This window comes from Barbus barbus (assembly GCF_936440315.1).
Source record: "Barbus barbus genome assembly, chromosome: 35".
NCBI lineage: Eukaryota > Metazoa > Chordata > Actinopteri > Cypriniformes > Cyprinidae > Barbus > Barbus barbus.
In genome coordinates this window covers 25,634,503-25,650,840 of record NC_136763.1, presented here as the reverse complement: position 1 = coordinate 25,650,840, position 16,338 = coordinate 25,634,503, and the positions used below count along the sequence as shown (strand labels likewise).

General features: G+C 37.6%; 1 protein-coding gene across 1 annotated transcript in view; it reads left to right on the top strand.

Annotated features, from left to right (window-relative positions):
- The window catches only part of LOC306855133 (low-density lipoprotein receptor-related protein 1-like), a 215,270-nt gene that overhangs the window by 95,881 nt on the left and 103,051 nt on the right, over positions 1–16,338 (top strand). The window contains exons 25-32 of the mRNA XM_079393583.1: positions 1,622–1,819; positions 2,046–2,250; positions 2,887–3,051; positions 5,001–5,245; positions 6,620–6,751; positions 12,506–12,733; positions 14,337–14,511; positions 15,842–15,936. Coding sequence (XP_079249709.1) covers positions 1,622–1,819; positions 2,046–2,250; positions 2,887–3,051; positions 5,001–5,245; positions 6,620–6,751; positions 12,506–12,733; positions 14,337–14,511; positions 15,842–15,936 — 1,443 coding nt within the window. The remainder of the gene's footprint in view (positions 1–1,621; positions 1,820–2,045; positions 2,251–2,886; positions 3,052–5,000; positions 5,246–6,619; positions 6,752–12,505; positions 12,734–14,336; positions 14,512–15,841; positions 15,937–16,338) is intronic.

Sequence of the window (16,338 nt, the reverse complement as noted above, 5' to 3'; positions counted from 1 at the left end):
GCCGCTCCACAGACCACGGGCAGGGTGACCACTCATGACCGCTCCCCAACCGGTGAGGGACACGTCCGTCGCTAGCGTTACATGGTGACAAGGAGCTCCCAGCACCGGACCCTGAAACAAGAGCCAAGGCTGTCTCCACATGTCTAAGGCACGTAGGCATCGCCGCGTGACTTTGATCATGCGAAGCAGGTTTCCCCTCGGGAAGAACCCCTTGGTCTTGAGCCACCTCTGTAGGGGTCTCATGTACAGCAGGCCAACAGGTATCACGTTGGACGCAGCTGCCATCAGACCCAGCACTCTCTGAAACTGCTTGACAGTGAGTGACCGGCCTTCTCTCACTCTCTTGTGATGTGAGGATCGACATACGTGCCTGCATCGTGGTCGAATCCCACATCACGCCCAGATAAGTGGTTCTCTGTACTGGAGAAAGCACACTTTTCTTGGCGTTTAGTCTTAACCCCAGCTCTTTCATGTGGGTGAAAACAACATCTCAATGTCGAATTGCCAACTGCTCCGACTGAGCTAGAATCAACCAATCGTCGATATAGTTCTGTATGCGGATGCCCTGGAGTCGCAGAGGAGTCAGAGCAACATCCACACACTTCGAGAAAATGCGGGGTGAGATTACAAGGCCAAAGGGAAGAACTCTGTATAGGTATGCTTTGCCCCCAAAAGCAAACCTCAGGAACTTCCTTTGAGTGGGAAGGTTTGTGCTACGCCTCTGGGGACAGACAACGCCAAATAAGACTCACAAAAAATAGTGACAGACACACACACAGAGCACTTACTGAATGACAGAAAGCTGACGCCGGTTCCACCGCACGTGCTTTTAAGCTTCCTGGTTGATTACGTCACCCGCCCGTGATGTCTCGCCCATCCATTGGACAGATTACATACGTGGTTCAGAGGGGGGTCAAGCTGAAGGCATTCCCAAAGTGTTTCGACGCAGCTCGAGTTCCTGAAGGGGAACTAAGATTTTGAAATTGTCTTGGATTGAAAATTGTTTGACAGTATATGCCAAAATATATCCACAAACAGATAAAAAGAATCTGTAAATGCTGGTGAAGAACTAGACTAGATACGAAAATGGTTGTGGTTCACAATGTTTGGCAGAAGATAACAGCTACAGTATGTGTACTGGAGCAACACTTTCACCCGGACACATGAAGTGGTCTTCTATAAAATCATTGCAGCTGGGGTTAATTTTGTTTTCCTTCAAAGAAGGTTTTAGTTTGAGTTGGTGTGTGACAGCACGAATGCAGAAAATGATGGCGAACTGTTTAGCAGCACAATAGGTGGTTTACTTTTGTAATGAAAGAATGCAAAGAAGGCATCTATCCAGAAGAAGGAGGTGGGGTTGCAGATTTACTGTGACAGAAAGAGGCACAGCAGCCCACTGGATTGCTGGACGTATTTCACATTCCTTTCAGAAATAAAAACATTTTAGATGAACAGAGGTAACGTCACAGGCATGTATGGGATTGCCAGTCTCACGTCATTTTACAGACATGTTGTGGAACAGATGATGTTGGAAAATATCAGAGTGTTTGCCCAGTTTTGAACCTTACTTTAGTGAGTCATGAGTTATGGCATTCTTTCAGTGAGTTCATTGTTTTTCCAGATCCATTTAAACCCTTCATCATCTTCTCCAACCGTCATGAGATCCGACGGATTGATCTTCACAAAGGAGAGTTCAGTGTGTTAGTGCCAGGCCTGAGGAACACCATCGCACTCGACTTCCACCTCAACGAGAGCTCGCTCTACTGGACTGATGTTGTTGAGGACAAAATTTACCGTGGAAAGCTGTCAGAGAATGGTGGTAAATTATATGTACAGCATATATATATATATATATATGTGTTCTGGTATTTTAAAATTATGAATCTCAGGAGTTTTAATCCCTCCAAAATGAATTCAGACAATAAACACATAAATAACCATAATATGGACCTTTTCAATTTACTAATATGGTAAAAAAAAAAAACGGTCCCATACATATGTTTTCTTTGTGTTTCCTTCTCTTTCCTTCATTTTTCGCACAGCAGCACTGACAAGTTTTGACGTGGTGATCCAGTATGGATTAGCTACTCCTGAGGGTCTGGCTGTAGACTGGATCGCTGGAAACATATACTGGGTGGAAAGTAACCTAGATCAGATCGAAGTGGCCAAACTGGACGGGACCATGCGCACCACTCTATTAGCTGGAGATGTGGAGCATCCACGGGCCATCGCCCTGGACCCCAGAGAGGGGTAAGATGTCCATCGTTATTAGTTCTGAACTTGTATTGAGCCTCATCAGGATAACATGTTTTGTAAACTGCGTTATTGTTGTATTGTTAATGTACTTGTAGGACGGTTCATAGATTCGGGAAGAAGGAGGCTCAACATAAACATAAACTTTAATTACAAACTCATAATAAACAAAACAAGTGGCAGCTGTTGTCTCCCATGCCTTGACCTCTCTTTCCTTCCGGAGCTCCTCCATGAAGCTCATTAGCACGTTGAAATTAATAAACATTATTTAAAACTTTTAGATTACAATAACAACAATGTTGTAAGATGCCTGTGTAGGTGCTTACTGAACTTCTGGAGAATTGTTGTACTTTGATTTCTGAGACCTGTTATGATCTCACTGTATAGTCACTTTTTAATTTTGAATGTTTCAAGTGCCCTTAAATGAATAGTTCACCCAAGAATGAACATGAAAAATTAAAATGGAAATCATATATCCTTACGTTGTTCCAAATACAAAACAAATTCTAAAGAATGTTGATGTTGATGCTTTTACAAACAGCAAAAGAATACAAGCGCTATAAAGAATTCTGGGACCAGAATACTTTTGACAGCAGTATTAAAAAAGCCCTCATCTGTCCTTTGATTCTGTAGAATCCTATTCTGGACAGACTGGGATGCCACAATGCCCAGGATAGAGGCTGCATCCATGAGTGGACATGGCAGACGCACCATCCATAAGGAGACGGGCAGTGGAGGATGGCCCAACGGGCTGACTGTGGACTATCTGGAGCGCCGCATTCTGTGGATAGATGCCAGGTAACCTATGAAGACTAATAAACAAACACACTGCAGCAAAATTTGGCTGGTAATTCACCATTTAGTACTTAATCCTGTTCTGTACACCTGCAATTCTGTAATTTGCAGCAGTAAGTTACTGCATTCTACAACTGAATTGACTCTATGTAGGTACATCTTGACTCTGTTGACAGATCTTGTTATAAGAAAACAGCAAATAAGAAAAAGCCTATATTAAACTTAAATCCAAACACAGTATCTTGGAAATAAGCCACATACCAGAATATCACAACCTGCACCTGCCTACTTTATTAACTCCATAAACTGTATTGCTTTATGTGCCAAGCCCAAAGACACTTAATAAACAACATTTGTAATAAGTGGTAGTGGTCGACTAATATTGTTTTTTTGACAGTTAATGCCGATGCCGATATCTTAGAGAGCAGGGTGCCCAATGGCCGTTCTAAATCTAATTATAATGCATAATTTGTATTTATTTTAATTAATGTTTGAGAAATTTGAAATAATTTGGAAATGTATTATATTAAAAATAAATGCAGAAAATAAACATACTTATACTGTAGATGACAATTTCCTGATTCTGTAATCCTATTACAGTATTTTTCACAAATAAATAAATATTTAAAAAAATATAAATAAAAACAAAGTAATCACCATAACCAATAGGGCACTCTGAGTATCTGGGAAGTTTGTGTGCATTGGGAATCATAATTATTCAACTTAAGCCAAGGTAACATTTTACATTCAGCACACAGTAAAATGATATGAATATGACAGTGGGCAAATGGATAAAGCGCAGCATTTGTCGATCGTACGTCTCCAGTGAAGCTGAACTTTCCTCTTGTCTGCATTCAATTCGCACGGACCGATCGTCACGCGGAGTAAACACAATCATGCAGGATACAAATGCAAACTCAAGCTCTCACAACTAGATTCGACTAAGTCTTTAAGGTCTGTGGAATTAAATGTTTTAAACATTTGTTTAAATGATATAAATGTGTATTTGCTGAAACTGACGGTAAATGATAAAGTATTTTAATGTTTGCCTCTCTATTACTAATAATATAAAATAAATCATTATAATACTATTTTGTATACCTTTTAATTCATTTGTCCAACAGTTCTATAGCAAAAAATAAAGAGGGAGAACGTGAGCGCAGGCGCTGCTGTTCTCAGCACCATCAAATTAAAAGTCCCAAACATATTGGCCAAACAGAAAAACTTATCGGCCAATGCTGATATTTGAAAAATGCCAGATAACGGCCAAGGCGATATATCGGTCAACCACTAATATGCTCTGCAAAGTAGCCTTTCAGAAATAAACAAATATTGCCAGCTCTGTCAACAGTGGTTTCATTAAAATCACCAAACATGATGAGTCTTTGATCGCTGTAATATTACTTTGGTCAAAAATAGCAAATTCCAAATGTGTGAGATGGAAAATCGATGCTTAGATTACAATGCTGTCAGTTTTCACAATTACGAAAGTGAGTTATATTCTGTATACAACGAAACTGTAATTTAGGGGTGTCACTCCCATATTTAAATTAGCTTCTGAAACCTTACAGTGTGTACAAGGCCAATGTGGTGTATTGACAAACTCCTGGTTCAATGGAAGTTGGTCCTAAAACAAACCAAACAGTTCCCTGACCCAATGAAAATCCCTAACCCAATGATGTTCAGTCCCACTCCTGGATGGCCACTGACCTGCAGAGTTTAGCTCCAGCACACCTTTCTGGAAGTTTCTAGTGATCCTGACGACCTTGAATAGTTGTTTCAGGCTTGCTGGAACTCTGCTGGAAATGGACACTCCTGGAGCAGGATTGGAATTTAAAGTTTTGTAAATTTGGTAGCTAAAATCGACCTAATATCATAGATTCATTTCATTTTGTACTTCCTATCAGAAATGAATGACCATAGAAATTAATTATGTATGTCTTCTGTCTCAGATCTGATGCAATCTATTCAGCCAAGTATGACGGGTCGGGACTGATCGAGGTGCTCAGAGGACATGAGTATCTCTCGCATCCGTTCGCTGTGACGATGTATGGCGGAGAGGTTTACTGGACAGACTGGCGCACAAACACACTGGCCAAGGCCAACAAATGGACAGGAAACAATGTCACTGTGGTTCAGAGAACAAACACACAACCTTTTGATCTGCAGGTGTACCACCCATCTAGACAACCACAAGGTAATCTTCAAGCTTCATTTCAAGTTACTTTGATAGCGATATTACTAATGGCTATTTCACACGCCAAAGGAAAACAGTGGTATATATCAAAGTTATAACCATCTAATACCGTCAATGTACAGTACCACCACAGGATCTTTTCGTAAAGAGTAACTGATTCAAAACGCTTCATTCTAATGGATTCCAAAAGCATGATTTTTCCCCAAACCAGTTAAATGCAAACCTCGCCTCATAACCGATTCTGAAGATTACATTGGTCATGTCAATCACAGTGCTGAATGTCTACATAAAAGTGAAACAAATGCTAACTCCTATGCTTAACCTTAGTATAGCATTGGTAGCACATATTGATAGATAGTAGTACTGTTTGTTGTCATCAGATCCATCTGTGATTTTTGAATACATGAAGTCTAAACTATTGTTGACAGCATGATTGAGCCATGAATACGGCTGTGGGGTTGGGTTTGAGCTTAACTGGTTTGTGAAGTTAGCGCTTGGGATGTTCCTAAGCTAACAGCAGTCGTCTTAACTGCAAAAGATACATTGAACACACATATTGGGAAAATTTGTGCGTTTTTATTGAATTATTTTTTATTTTATTTTTGAAAATTGAGCTCATTGCAATGCATTCTGGGATCCTTATTCATGAAGTAAACATGCAACACTGAAGATGTTTCTAGTGATTCATTTGAACCGTTTTCATTTTAAACACCCCAAAATTTATTCCAGATACCACGATGTTCAATATGGAGTGCCACTTTGAGCTACAGCCTTGTTGTCTGGAAATCATAGATCATTTAGTTTTTTTGTTTTCATTTCATTTCAAGTTTTATTGTTGAGTACAGTTATAATTATTTGATTAATTGTTGAGTAAACTTTAATTTTGAGAAAGATCACAGGTCAAATTGAGGGAGGAGCCAGTCTGCTTGATGGACACGTGTTGATGGTGTTTGGCGCTTAATAAAGCAGCATGTGAATAAACTTGTCATGATAGTTTAGCTCAGTGACTTCATCTTATAGAGGCAGACATCTGTTAATTCATGTCTGACAGGAGCAAACACATGGCATGAATTGGTTTGGACATGCTTTCAGAAGTTCCACTATCTGCTCTGAACCCATAACCTTTGGATTTCTTATTCTTACTTACTTTTTCATCATAGTTCCTTTTAAACAGCATAGATATAGATCGTGAATCATTCAAATAAGCGCAAATACTGATAACCTCAAAATAGCCAAACGTCGGCCAATTAATCAGCATTAGTCTATCATTGGTTCCTGTCTCAGTTGGTTTGGTTTTTTGGTGGTGGCAATAAATTTGAAGGTGGTAATGACACAATAAAGCTCAGTACTTCACTGCCTCTCATCTCTCTTTAGCGCCGAACCCGTGTGCTGCTAATGGTGGTTTGGGCCCATGTTCTCACCTGTGCTTGATCAACTACAATCAGACGTTCTCCTGTGCCTGCCCACACCTCATGAGACTGAGTGAGGACAACCAGACCTGCTACGGTATGAACTAGAGCTCATCTTCAGATTTATTTGCAACTTGACAAAATCTGTGTTGTTTGCAGATTTACATCTTACTTTTTTTATGGGCTTCCTGATAGAGTCCTGCATGAATTAAAACTAGCAGTGATAATTAAAACTAAAACTATTAAAAATGTTTTTGTTAATTGAAATAATGAAATAAAAAATATAGATGCAAGCAGTAATTAAGTGTCCAAGCACAACAGAGGTAAAATTAAGAGCTAAGGAACTGTCTTTAATTACTCCGTAAAGACCAGGGTTTTCCAACCCTGATACTGGCGTTCCGGATCTAACGAGACCTTAGGATTTTTTTCTGTTCAGAAGTTATAAGCAGAAATGTAAATTTTTCACATATTTTGACCAGTAGGTGGTGCTGTGTCAAAACTACTCATGTGCCCTCAGGTCATGCTTGTTATAACAAATATCAAGTTTGGTCAGAATCTGCTAGAGCATTGTGGGGATATAGCCTCATGTCCATTTTTGCACAAACTTCATCAAGTTTGTTAACATGCTTGGTTTGGTATATTAAAACAATTTATTTATTTATTTATTTTGTGCCAGAATGCTTGGATTTTTGTGAAAATTGGAAAAATTGTCTAGGACAAGTTCGAAAAAGTAGATTTTTTTATCGGAAAATTCGAGATTGCTAAAAATGTTCCCTAGTAATAAAGTAGTATTTTGAAAATCATTTTTTTTCTTACCAAGTATAGTTCAAATCTATATTTGAACATATTTACTGACATATTGCTCAAGACTTACTGCTATAAAAAAATAAAAAATAAACTTACTAATTGTGCACAAAGCACATTTCTTAAAGGGGTCATATGATGCGATTTCAGGTTTTCCTTTGTCTTTGGAGTGTCACAAGCATATATAAGATGGGTAAAGTTGCAAAGATTAAAGGCTCAAACCCAAAGAGATATTCTTTATAAAAGATACGACTCGACCACGCCCTCCTAAAGCAGCTCATTCAAACACACCCCCACATGTCTACGTCACTGTGTGGGAAGATTTGCATAACACCACCCAAACGTATACGCAATGAAAGAAGGCGTGAATTTTATTCTCGCTGTAGTATTGTTGCTGCCGCCGGCACCATGTAATGGAGATGCTGTGTTTCGTTGTGAAAGCGAAAGTACTTTGTTTGGCCTTTCAAATGAGTACACAACTAGAAATCAGTGCTTGAGTTGTATTTACAACACTGTTCCAGAACAGTTCAACCCAAATATTAGAGTGTGTGCAATGCATTTTACGAAGGACTATTTCCTGAACCTGGGAGAGTAGCCTACAATGTGAACACTATGAATGGCTGTGATGTGAACACTATAAAGTGGGGCAATTCCAACGTCACAAGGACAGTCTGGTGCTTCTGACTCACAGCCTGTAAGTATGTTTCGATATTTAAAGAATTTGCCACTGACTGTTCAAACACGAGTTTTGAGTTTTGTTTGGCGTTTCGGCAATCACTAATGCAGACATGGTAATGTTTACGCAGCGCGGCAAAACGCGTAAAAAAACGAATGAGTCATTATAATCAGTAATTATGTCCTCACGGAATGCAACAAATGCCTCGTTTATAGTGGGTTGTATTGTTTTAGTCTCGTCACGCCGGGACACGGCATCACAACATGGTAAGGGGTGTAACATTTCCATCACATGCTTGAGGTATTCAGCCAATCACAATGCACTGGATAGCTAGCCAATCCGGGCACACCTCGCTTCTCAGAACGATGAGCTTTGTAAAAATCGGCACGTTTCCGAAAGGCAGAGCATAGAGGAGCAACAATAATGTACAGTATATGGAAAATAATGAACCAGGTAAACACATTGCATTTACACCAAATACACAAAAGATGACCCCTTTAATATATAATGTCACTATTGATGAGGATTGTATGACTTTTGAATAACATCGGTCTTTAAATGCAAGATATTTAAAGTGTACCTGAAGTATACTAAAGGGCTTTTCACACTTGAAATTGTTAACCCTGGGTAAACCTAAACCCCGGATAAACGGAATCGTAATTATCGTAATCACGTTTCACACTGCTCATAATATACCTGGGTTTAACTGTTAATCCTGGGTATTCATTAACAGACGTTTCACACTGTACATTCCTAAACCCTGGGTTAACCTTCTTATTTGCATATTTGCGTTGTCACTGTCGCTGATTGGATGAACAGCAGGCAACCTGTTTACACGGCATTTCCGCATCTTGCTAGTTATTCAAAAATTATGTCGCCGCGTAGATGTTTAGCCCTTGTAAGCCTACTGAGACGCTAAAAGGCAAGAAAACAAAGACAAATGTCCAAGAGAAAGAAAACTTGTCCAATTTGTCTTGAATATTTTTTTCTGACCATAGTTGTAAAAATAATTCAGTCTCCTCGTCACTCCAGTTCACACGCTTTCCGTCGTTTGACATTTCTTACTTTTGAAGTTCTTACTTTACGTTACTTTTCACTTTTTTCACTACTGACCTGCTGCTGTTTACAACACGCTCGTTTCGTGACGTACGCCTCGCCGCTCAATTTCTGATTGGCTGTCTGTTGCCAAGCATCCAGCAGCAACAAGCAAACACCACTCCGTTTCACACTGAACAAACTTAGCACCGCAATGCGGGTTTAACACCTGCTCCGGAGCAGGGTTTCATAACCCCGGGTAAAATGCGGTGCTAACACCGCTTTCAAATTACAGGTGTGAAACGCGTCTTTACCAGGGGTTAAATGCGGTGTTTAGAACGTAGATAACCCGGGGTTAAGCGTAGTGTGAAAAGCCTATAACAATAGTTCCACTTTAGCAAAATCTAATATATACGTCAGTATATCTTTGGTTGGACTTCAGCAATACTTCCGCACAATTAAAGTGCATTAAGTACAAAATTAGTCGTTCCAATTTATCAGACTTTAAGTATACCGGTTTAGTATACCAAAAGTACAATTGCTGGGTATTTTTATTAAGTACATTAATATGTAAATGTATTTGTAGTATACTTAACATGAAATAAATGTATTTCAAATACATTTTATTATATTTATTTTTCACTAGGGTCAACCTGTAGAAATTTACATTTTAGTATTCAATCGACTTGGTATAAGCCAAGGAATCAAATGAAAAAAAAATAAAAAAATTAAAATACAGTTCAAAAGTTATTATCAGAAACATGAGTGCAAATTTGGCCTGTTGGTGGCTCTACAGAGTTTGAGCTAGAGACACCAAATTCACCTCCAGTAGGTGGCGTTATAACAAGGATCACCCTCAGGGCATGCTTGTTATAACACATACAAGTTTGGTCAGAATCCAATAAAGCCTTCAGAAGATATAGCATCATGTCCATTGCTGCATGAATTTTGTTAAATTCTTTAAAACACGTTACGAAAGTGGTTTGGTCTAATGGAAAACTTTTGATAACTTTTTGCCAGCATTGTCTGAAGATGATCTGAGCCAATTTTGGTGAAAATCAAACAAACTGTCTAGAACAAGCTCAAAAAAATAAAAAATAAAGCAAAATTACAAAAAAAATGTTGACCTGTAGAAATGTAAATTTTGTTATACATTCGACTTGGCATGAGCCAAGGAATCAGAGAGAAAAAAATAATAAATTTTGCATCTAGACCTTAAAGTTCAAAACTCAGTAGCAGAAATATGAGTGCAACAAGTGGTTCTATAGGGCTGCCATAGACTTCCAGAACGGAAGAAGAAGAAAGAAGATGAAAACTAACAGAGACAATAGGTGCCTGTGCTTGGCCCCTAAAAGATTTATTAAAAACTGAAACTTAAACAAAAATTAAAACTAAAATGGTCCGTGTACTTTTGCGTCCATTCATTTTTCGTTTAACCCAAACGAAAAACATGAAAAACAATGGTTATAGTATTTTTATCTGCTATGCTGAAAACCAAAATTGAAATTAGAACCGTACACACAAAATTCTTCACGAAAAGGTAAAATATTGACTTATTTTCAGATTTTTGTTTATGAATTTTTGTAATAAACATTTGATAAATGCACAAATTAATATAGAAAATTGCAGATTTTAACAGGTTTTCTTTGGCCAAATTTAGTAATGCTTCTCCCGCACGTTCAGTTGATGACTAGAGTCTTTGGAACAATGCAGAGACTTAATAAAAATATGGTTTTTAAAATAGACATAGGCAGAATCCTGGGAACTTTATAGTCATGAAATTATATACTGGGATATAATTTTGTCAATTTTGTGTGCTATCTGGGTCACGGTATCGGAGAGGACCATGCATGGCATATACCTTACATCGTGGTAGAGCGCTACACACGGTTTAATATATGGGGTAAAAATAGAAATATATAAAGTTGTAATCTGATACAGGCAGGCCGGTTCCTGAATCATTGAGGGTGCTTCTGAAATCAGTGACGGTACTCTAGCCTTAATATACATGTTGACATATTTTTGCCCTGTTAATTAATGCCGCATTTATATGCAGATGCCACTCCTGAAACATTGCAGCATGCAGCTGTCACTGGTCCAACAGCATCATGAAAAAAAAAAAAAAAAAAATCTGAATTTTGAATAACGAAAATCTGTTTGTGTCTGCTTATTCAGTGTTTGAACCATTAAAGAAGAAACCGCATTTTCCGTATTTCATTTCTGGGTTAAAAAACGAAAAATTAATGGACGCAAAAGTGCACGGACCTAAGATAAAACAAGTTTAAAGTACTAAATTACTAAAACAGAAACTAAAATCAAATAAACAGAAGCTATAATAAACTTATAAAAAGCCATATTAACCACATAACAAAAGTACGAAAAAAACAAGCTAGAATTAATCATATCAAAATGAAAACTGAAATTATAGAAATAAAAGCCATTTCAAAAACTATTATTGTAGTATATAAATAACACTAAAATAATGCTGAATAATGATAATCAAACTGTGATATAGTCCACATGAACACAACTACGAAGAGCAAAACAAGAACCTCCTGGCAAACCTGACCAAAAACAAGAACACCAAAAAACATCAAGGACTCACGAACCATGGCTGAAACACAAGAGCTTACAGTAAACCCTCAGAGAAATCAGGGCTAATTAAGTACAGGCGTGGCTAATGACGACAACTAAAGAAACTAACAAGGTAATCCAAAAAACAGAAACCAAACACAGGAAGGAAGAACAGAGATAATGGATACTGACAATACATTTCAACATACGAGTCCTTACAAAACAACAGACACAACACCGGGATTGTTACAATATGCATTGAATCAAATTTCTCATAGATCTTTGCTTCAAAATGCCTGCGATTTTAAACATGATATTTAAAAAAATGATCATATAATATAAAAAACTCTGTTTGAACTCTCCATTTATCTCTGCTGCCCCATATTAAAACTGCAACCACACCCTAAGAAATTCTGTAAAAATCTTATTAGTATAATGTACTTTTTGTTGTATTTAGGGTTGGAGGAAATTTCTAATAACAGAAAATGTAATGTGATTTTCACCCAGGACATTATTTGTTTTCCTTAAAGTGCTCTAAAGATTCTAGACACACAAATATATCAGCCTTTCTTATAATTAATAGATTTATTTTCCCCAGAAGTTATGTTTCAGTTTGACGTTCCCAGCCAATGGATCTTCATAGCCTGCTGATATTTCAATTCTTTACCACGGAGGAATTTTTTTTCACATTGACCTTATGTCCGGTTTGATTTGACTCCTTTTTGGCCCCAATCATGATGGGCGTCTCTGTGTCTCTTCCAGAGTCGCGTCAGTTCCTGCTGTACGCCCGTCAGATTGAGATAAGAGGAGTGGACATCTATAATCCATACTACAACTACATCATCTCCTTCACCGTCCCTGACATCGACAACGTGACGGTTGTGGATTACGACGCTCTGGAGAAGCGCATCTATTGGTCGGATGTTCGGACTCAGACCATCAAGAGAGCCTTCATCAACGGCACAGGAATAGAGACGGTGGTGTCTGCAGGTACGGCATTCATTCACAGACTTCAGTTTGATTGCAATAAAAGCAATTGCACTTGTAAACACAAAATAACAGTGCTTTTATTGGGTTGCTTTAATATGGGAATGACTTTGTTCCTTTGCTATTTGCTTCCTGGGATGAATATATTAGAAATGTACATTGCTGGACACTTAACCACACTTAATGTCCTGCAGCTGATGTTGACTGCTACACAGGCTATTTTAGCTTTCAGTGTTCTCAGTGTTACTAGCACATAATTACATTTTGTGTAATCAGAAGTTTCATTTTAAATGCACTACCTTTCAAAAGTTTGGGGTCAGTATGTTTTTTTTTTTAAGAAATTAATACTTTTATTAAGCAAAGTCAATTAAATTAGTCACAGTAAAAGCATTTATAATGCAACAAAATAGTTCTATTTCAAATAAATGTGGTTCTTTTGAACTGTTTTTTTAATAAAAAAATCCCAAAAAAATAAATTTGTGATGGTTTCCACAAAAAGCTTCAGCAGCACAACAGTTTTCAACATTGATAATAATCAGAAATGTTTGTTGAGCAGTAAATCAGTATATTAGAATGATTTCTGAAGATCATGTGACACTGAAGACTGCAGTAATTAAGCTGAAAATTCAGCTTTGATCACAGAAATAAATGACAATTCACATTGAATATAATGATATTTCACAATATTACAGTTTTATTGTATTTTTATCAAATAAATACATTTACCTTGATGAGCAGAAGAGACTTTCGAATACTAAAAACTAAAACAAAATATCTTGCTAAATCTTAAGAAATCTTACTTTTGACAAGTTCAGGTTTAGAGTTTAAATTTCAAAGAAGATACTGGATATGATTGATTGTTATCACAGTCCAATTGTAATTGTTACTAGTTATTCTGTGGGATTAAAAGCATAATTGGCTTCATATAGACTATCCCCAGTTTGTTCAGTTGAGAGGAAAATCTTCTGCATCTGTGTAATCTGTATGATTTTCTTTCTTCTGTGGATCACACAATGTCCATGTCCTGAAGAATGTCTTCGTGTTTTTTTGTTCATACAGTGCAGGCCAGTGTTGTGATGGACCCCACTGAATTTCATTATATGGACAAAAACAGTTGAACTGTTATTTAAAATATCATCTTTTGTGTTTTTCAGAAGTCTGTCATTCTGTCACCTGCAATTTCTAAGATTTAAAAAAAAAAAAAAAAAAAGTTTTTTGAGTAGTTTTGGTGAACTATCCCATTGAGTTCAATCCCATAATTTACACAAGGCTTTAGAATATCAGGATGTTGTTGTTTAACTCCTATATTATTGTGTGTATGAGAATCTCAGTCATTGTTTACAGTGCAGAAGTGCTGTCGTGTTTACAGTCAAGTGTGTTTTTAGAGAGTGCTGTTTAAGTAAAATTAGCACAGCCCTCAAAACCAAATTACAGACATGTTGGGTTTTATGATGAAATAATGACTCACCATCTTTCTCTTCATCCAGATGTTTATCCCTGTGGAAATGCACTGAATGTTTAGATGTCTTTGTCTGTCATCTGATTATATTGATTCAAATAATTAATATCTGGAAATGGTTATTTTGTGTGTCTTGCGTGTGATCAGATATTCCCAACGCACATGGTCTGGCGGTGGACTGGGTGTCACGTAATCTCTTCTGGACCAGCTATGATGGCAATAAGAAACAGATCAACGTCGCCAGACTGGATGGCTCCTTCAAGAACGCTGTTATTCAGGGCCTAGACAAACCCCACTGCCTTGTGCTGCATCCCATACTGGGGTGAGTCCACTCGTACCACAAACACTAGTGACATTTACCCCAGAACGCTAACACAACAACACATCTGACTTCCTAAAGGCAGAAAAAAAGATGCAAAACAGAATGCAACCACATGCACTCTGGCTTTCTCATGTTTTACTGGAACACAAACTGACAGTACAGGCTTTAGGAAGGTTTCCATTAGATTGTTTTTTTTTTTTGCATGAAAAAGAGAAAAAAATATATATATCTAACATGCAGCAAAAAGACAAAAAATGTGGCCCATACCAGAAACTGATCTGTACAGGAGACACTCTTAAAGGGGTCCTATTATGCTCTTTTATAAAGTCTTGATTTAGTTTTGGGGGTGTACTAGAACATGCTCTCATGCTTGGTGGTTCGAAAATCGCAATATTTTTCACATAATTTACATTATTACAATATCTTTCTCCCCAGCCTGACACAAACGACTCGATTAGTTCCGGGTTTGATGAAGGCCTGCCTTCCGAAAAACGAAATGTGTTGTGATTGGTTAGCTGTCCCAGTGCGTTGTGATTGGTAAACAGCTTAGATGGCGTTTCAGTATTGCCCCGCCCCTTGCCAGAACAGCAAGTTCTCTGCCAGCAGGAAGCTCTGTTGGAGCGGGAGAGAGCGAGGTTTGTCCGGTAACGCTGCACACAAAGCAGAGCTCTGCTCACAAACGCTGCTTTAGCAGACATTATATGCAAGATGAAATGAAAATGACATCCAAGATTTTCTGAAAATAGTTGGTTTCCATCAGAAATACAGTGATATAAAAACACTGGGTTTCGACTTTGAAACGTGCTCCTCAGCCCCCAACCATTCAAATTTCTGTAGGCGGGATTTACAATTTGTGCAGTTAATGATTATTTTATTTCAGAATAACAGTTTTTTATGGTTTTAGTTTTAGTTAACTATAATTACCCTGGTTTATAATAATTCTTAATGACAAAATAACAGTTTAAATAGAAATATTTATTTGGTAATCAGGGAATCACTTATTTATTTATTTATTTTGTAGGGCCAATTTCTGTCAAGCCGTCTGTGTCAAAACTCTTTGTGCACGGTGAAAATGAACAAGAACCATTCGTTCACTTAAATAATTCATTTAAAATGATTTGTTCACTGATTCGTTTGCAGAAAAAACACCACTGCAGCACATTCACTTTGAAGCACTCAGCACATGCTGCGTAAAAAATTCAATCATGATTTAATAATTGCACAAGGCCATACTGTGATTTTAATTTTATTCTGGTAAATTAAGTCGAATGTTTGGTGAAGGGACATAACCTGCTTAACATTCTTCTTTTCTTAACTGTGTCATGTCCAGGAAACTGTACTGGACTGATGGAAATAACATCAGCATGGCCAACACTGACGGCACGAACCGTACCGTGATCTTCACCAATCAGAAAGGACCAGTGGGTGAGTGACAGCCTCAAAAATCTTTGAATCTTGAATTTGAATTTGAAAAATCTTTGTGTTGTGTAACTAATCAGATGGATACATTACTTATGGGGATAATATTAGAATTCTCCTCCTAATTATAATTTCCTTTGTGTACTTCTGAGCTAAAAACAACCATTTACCAGCATGAGAGGATCAGGTGATTCAGTGTATTACGTTCTTCTACTTTTTTGTTAGCTTTTATTTTTGGCCTTTAATACATAAAATGGAGAGACTGGAACAGGATCAGGAAAGGATCTCAAGCTGGAAATTCAGGTCTCTCAAAAAATCCACAAGACTTGGTTCCAACATGTACATGCGTTATTTATTATTTTATTTTAAATAATTTATTTACATTTTTAAAATTAATATTTTGGTTTC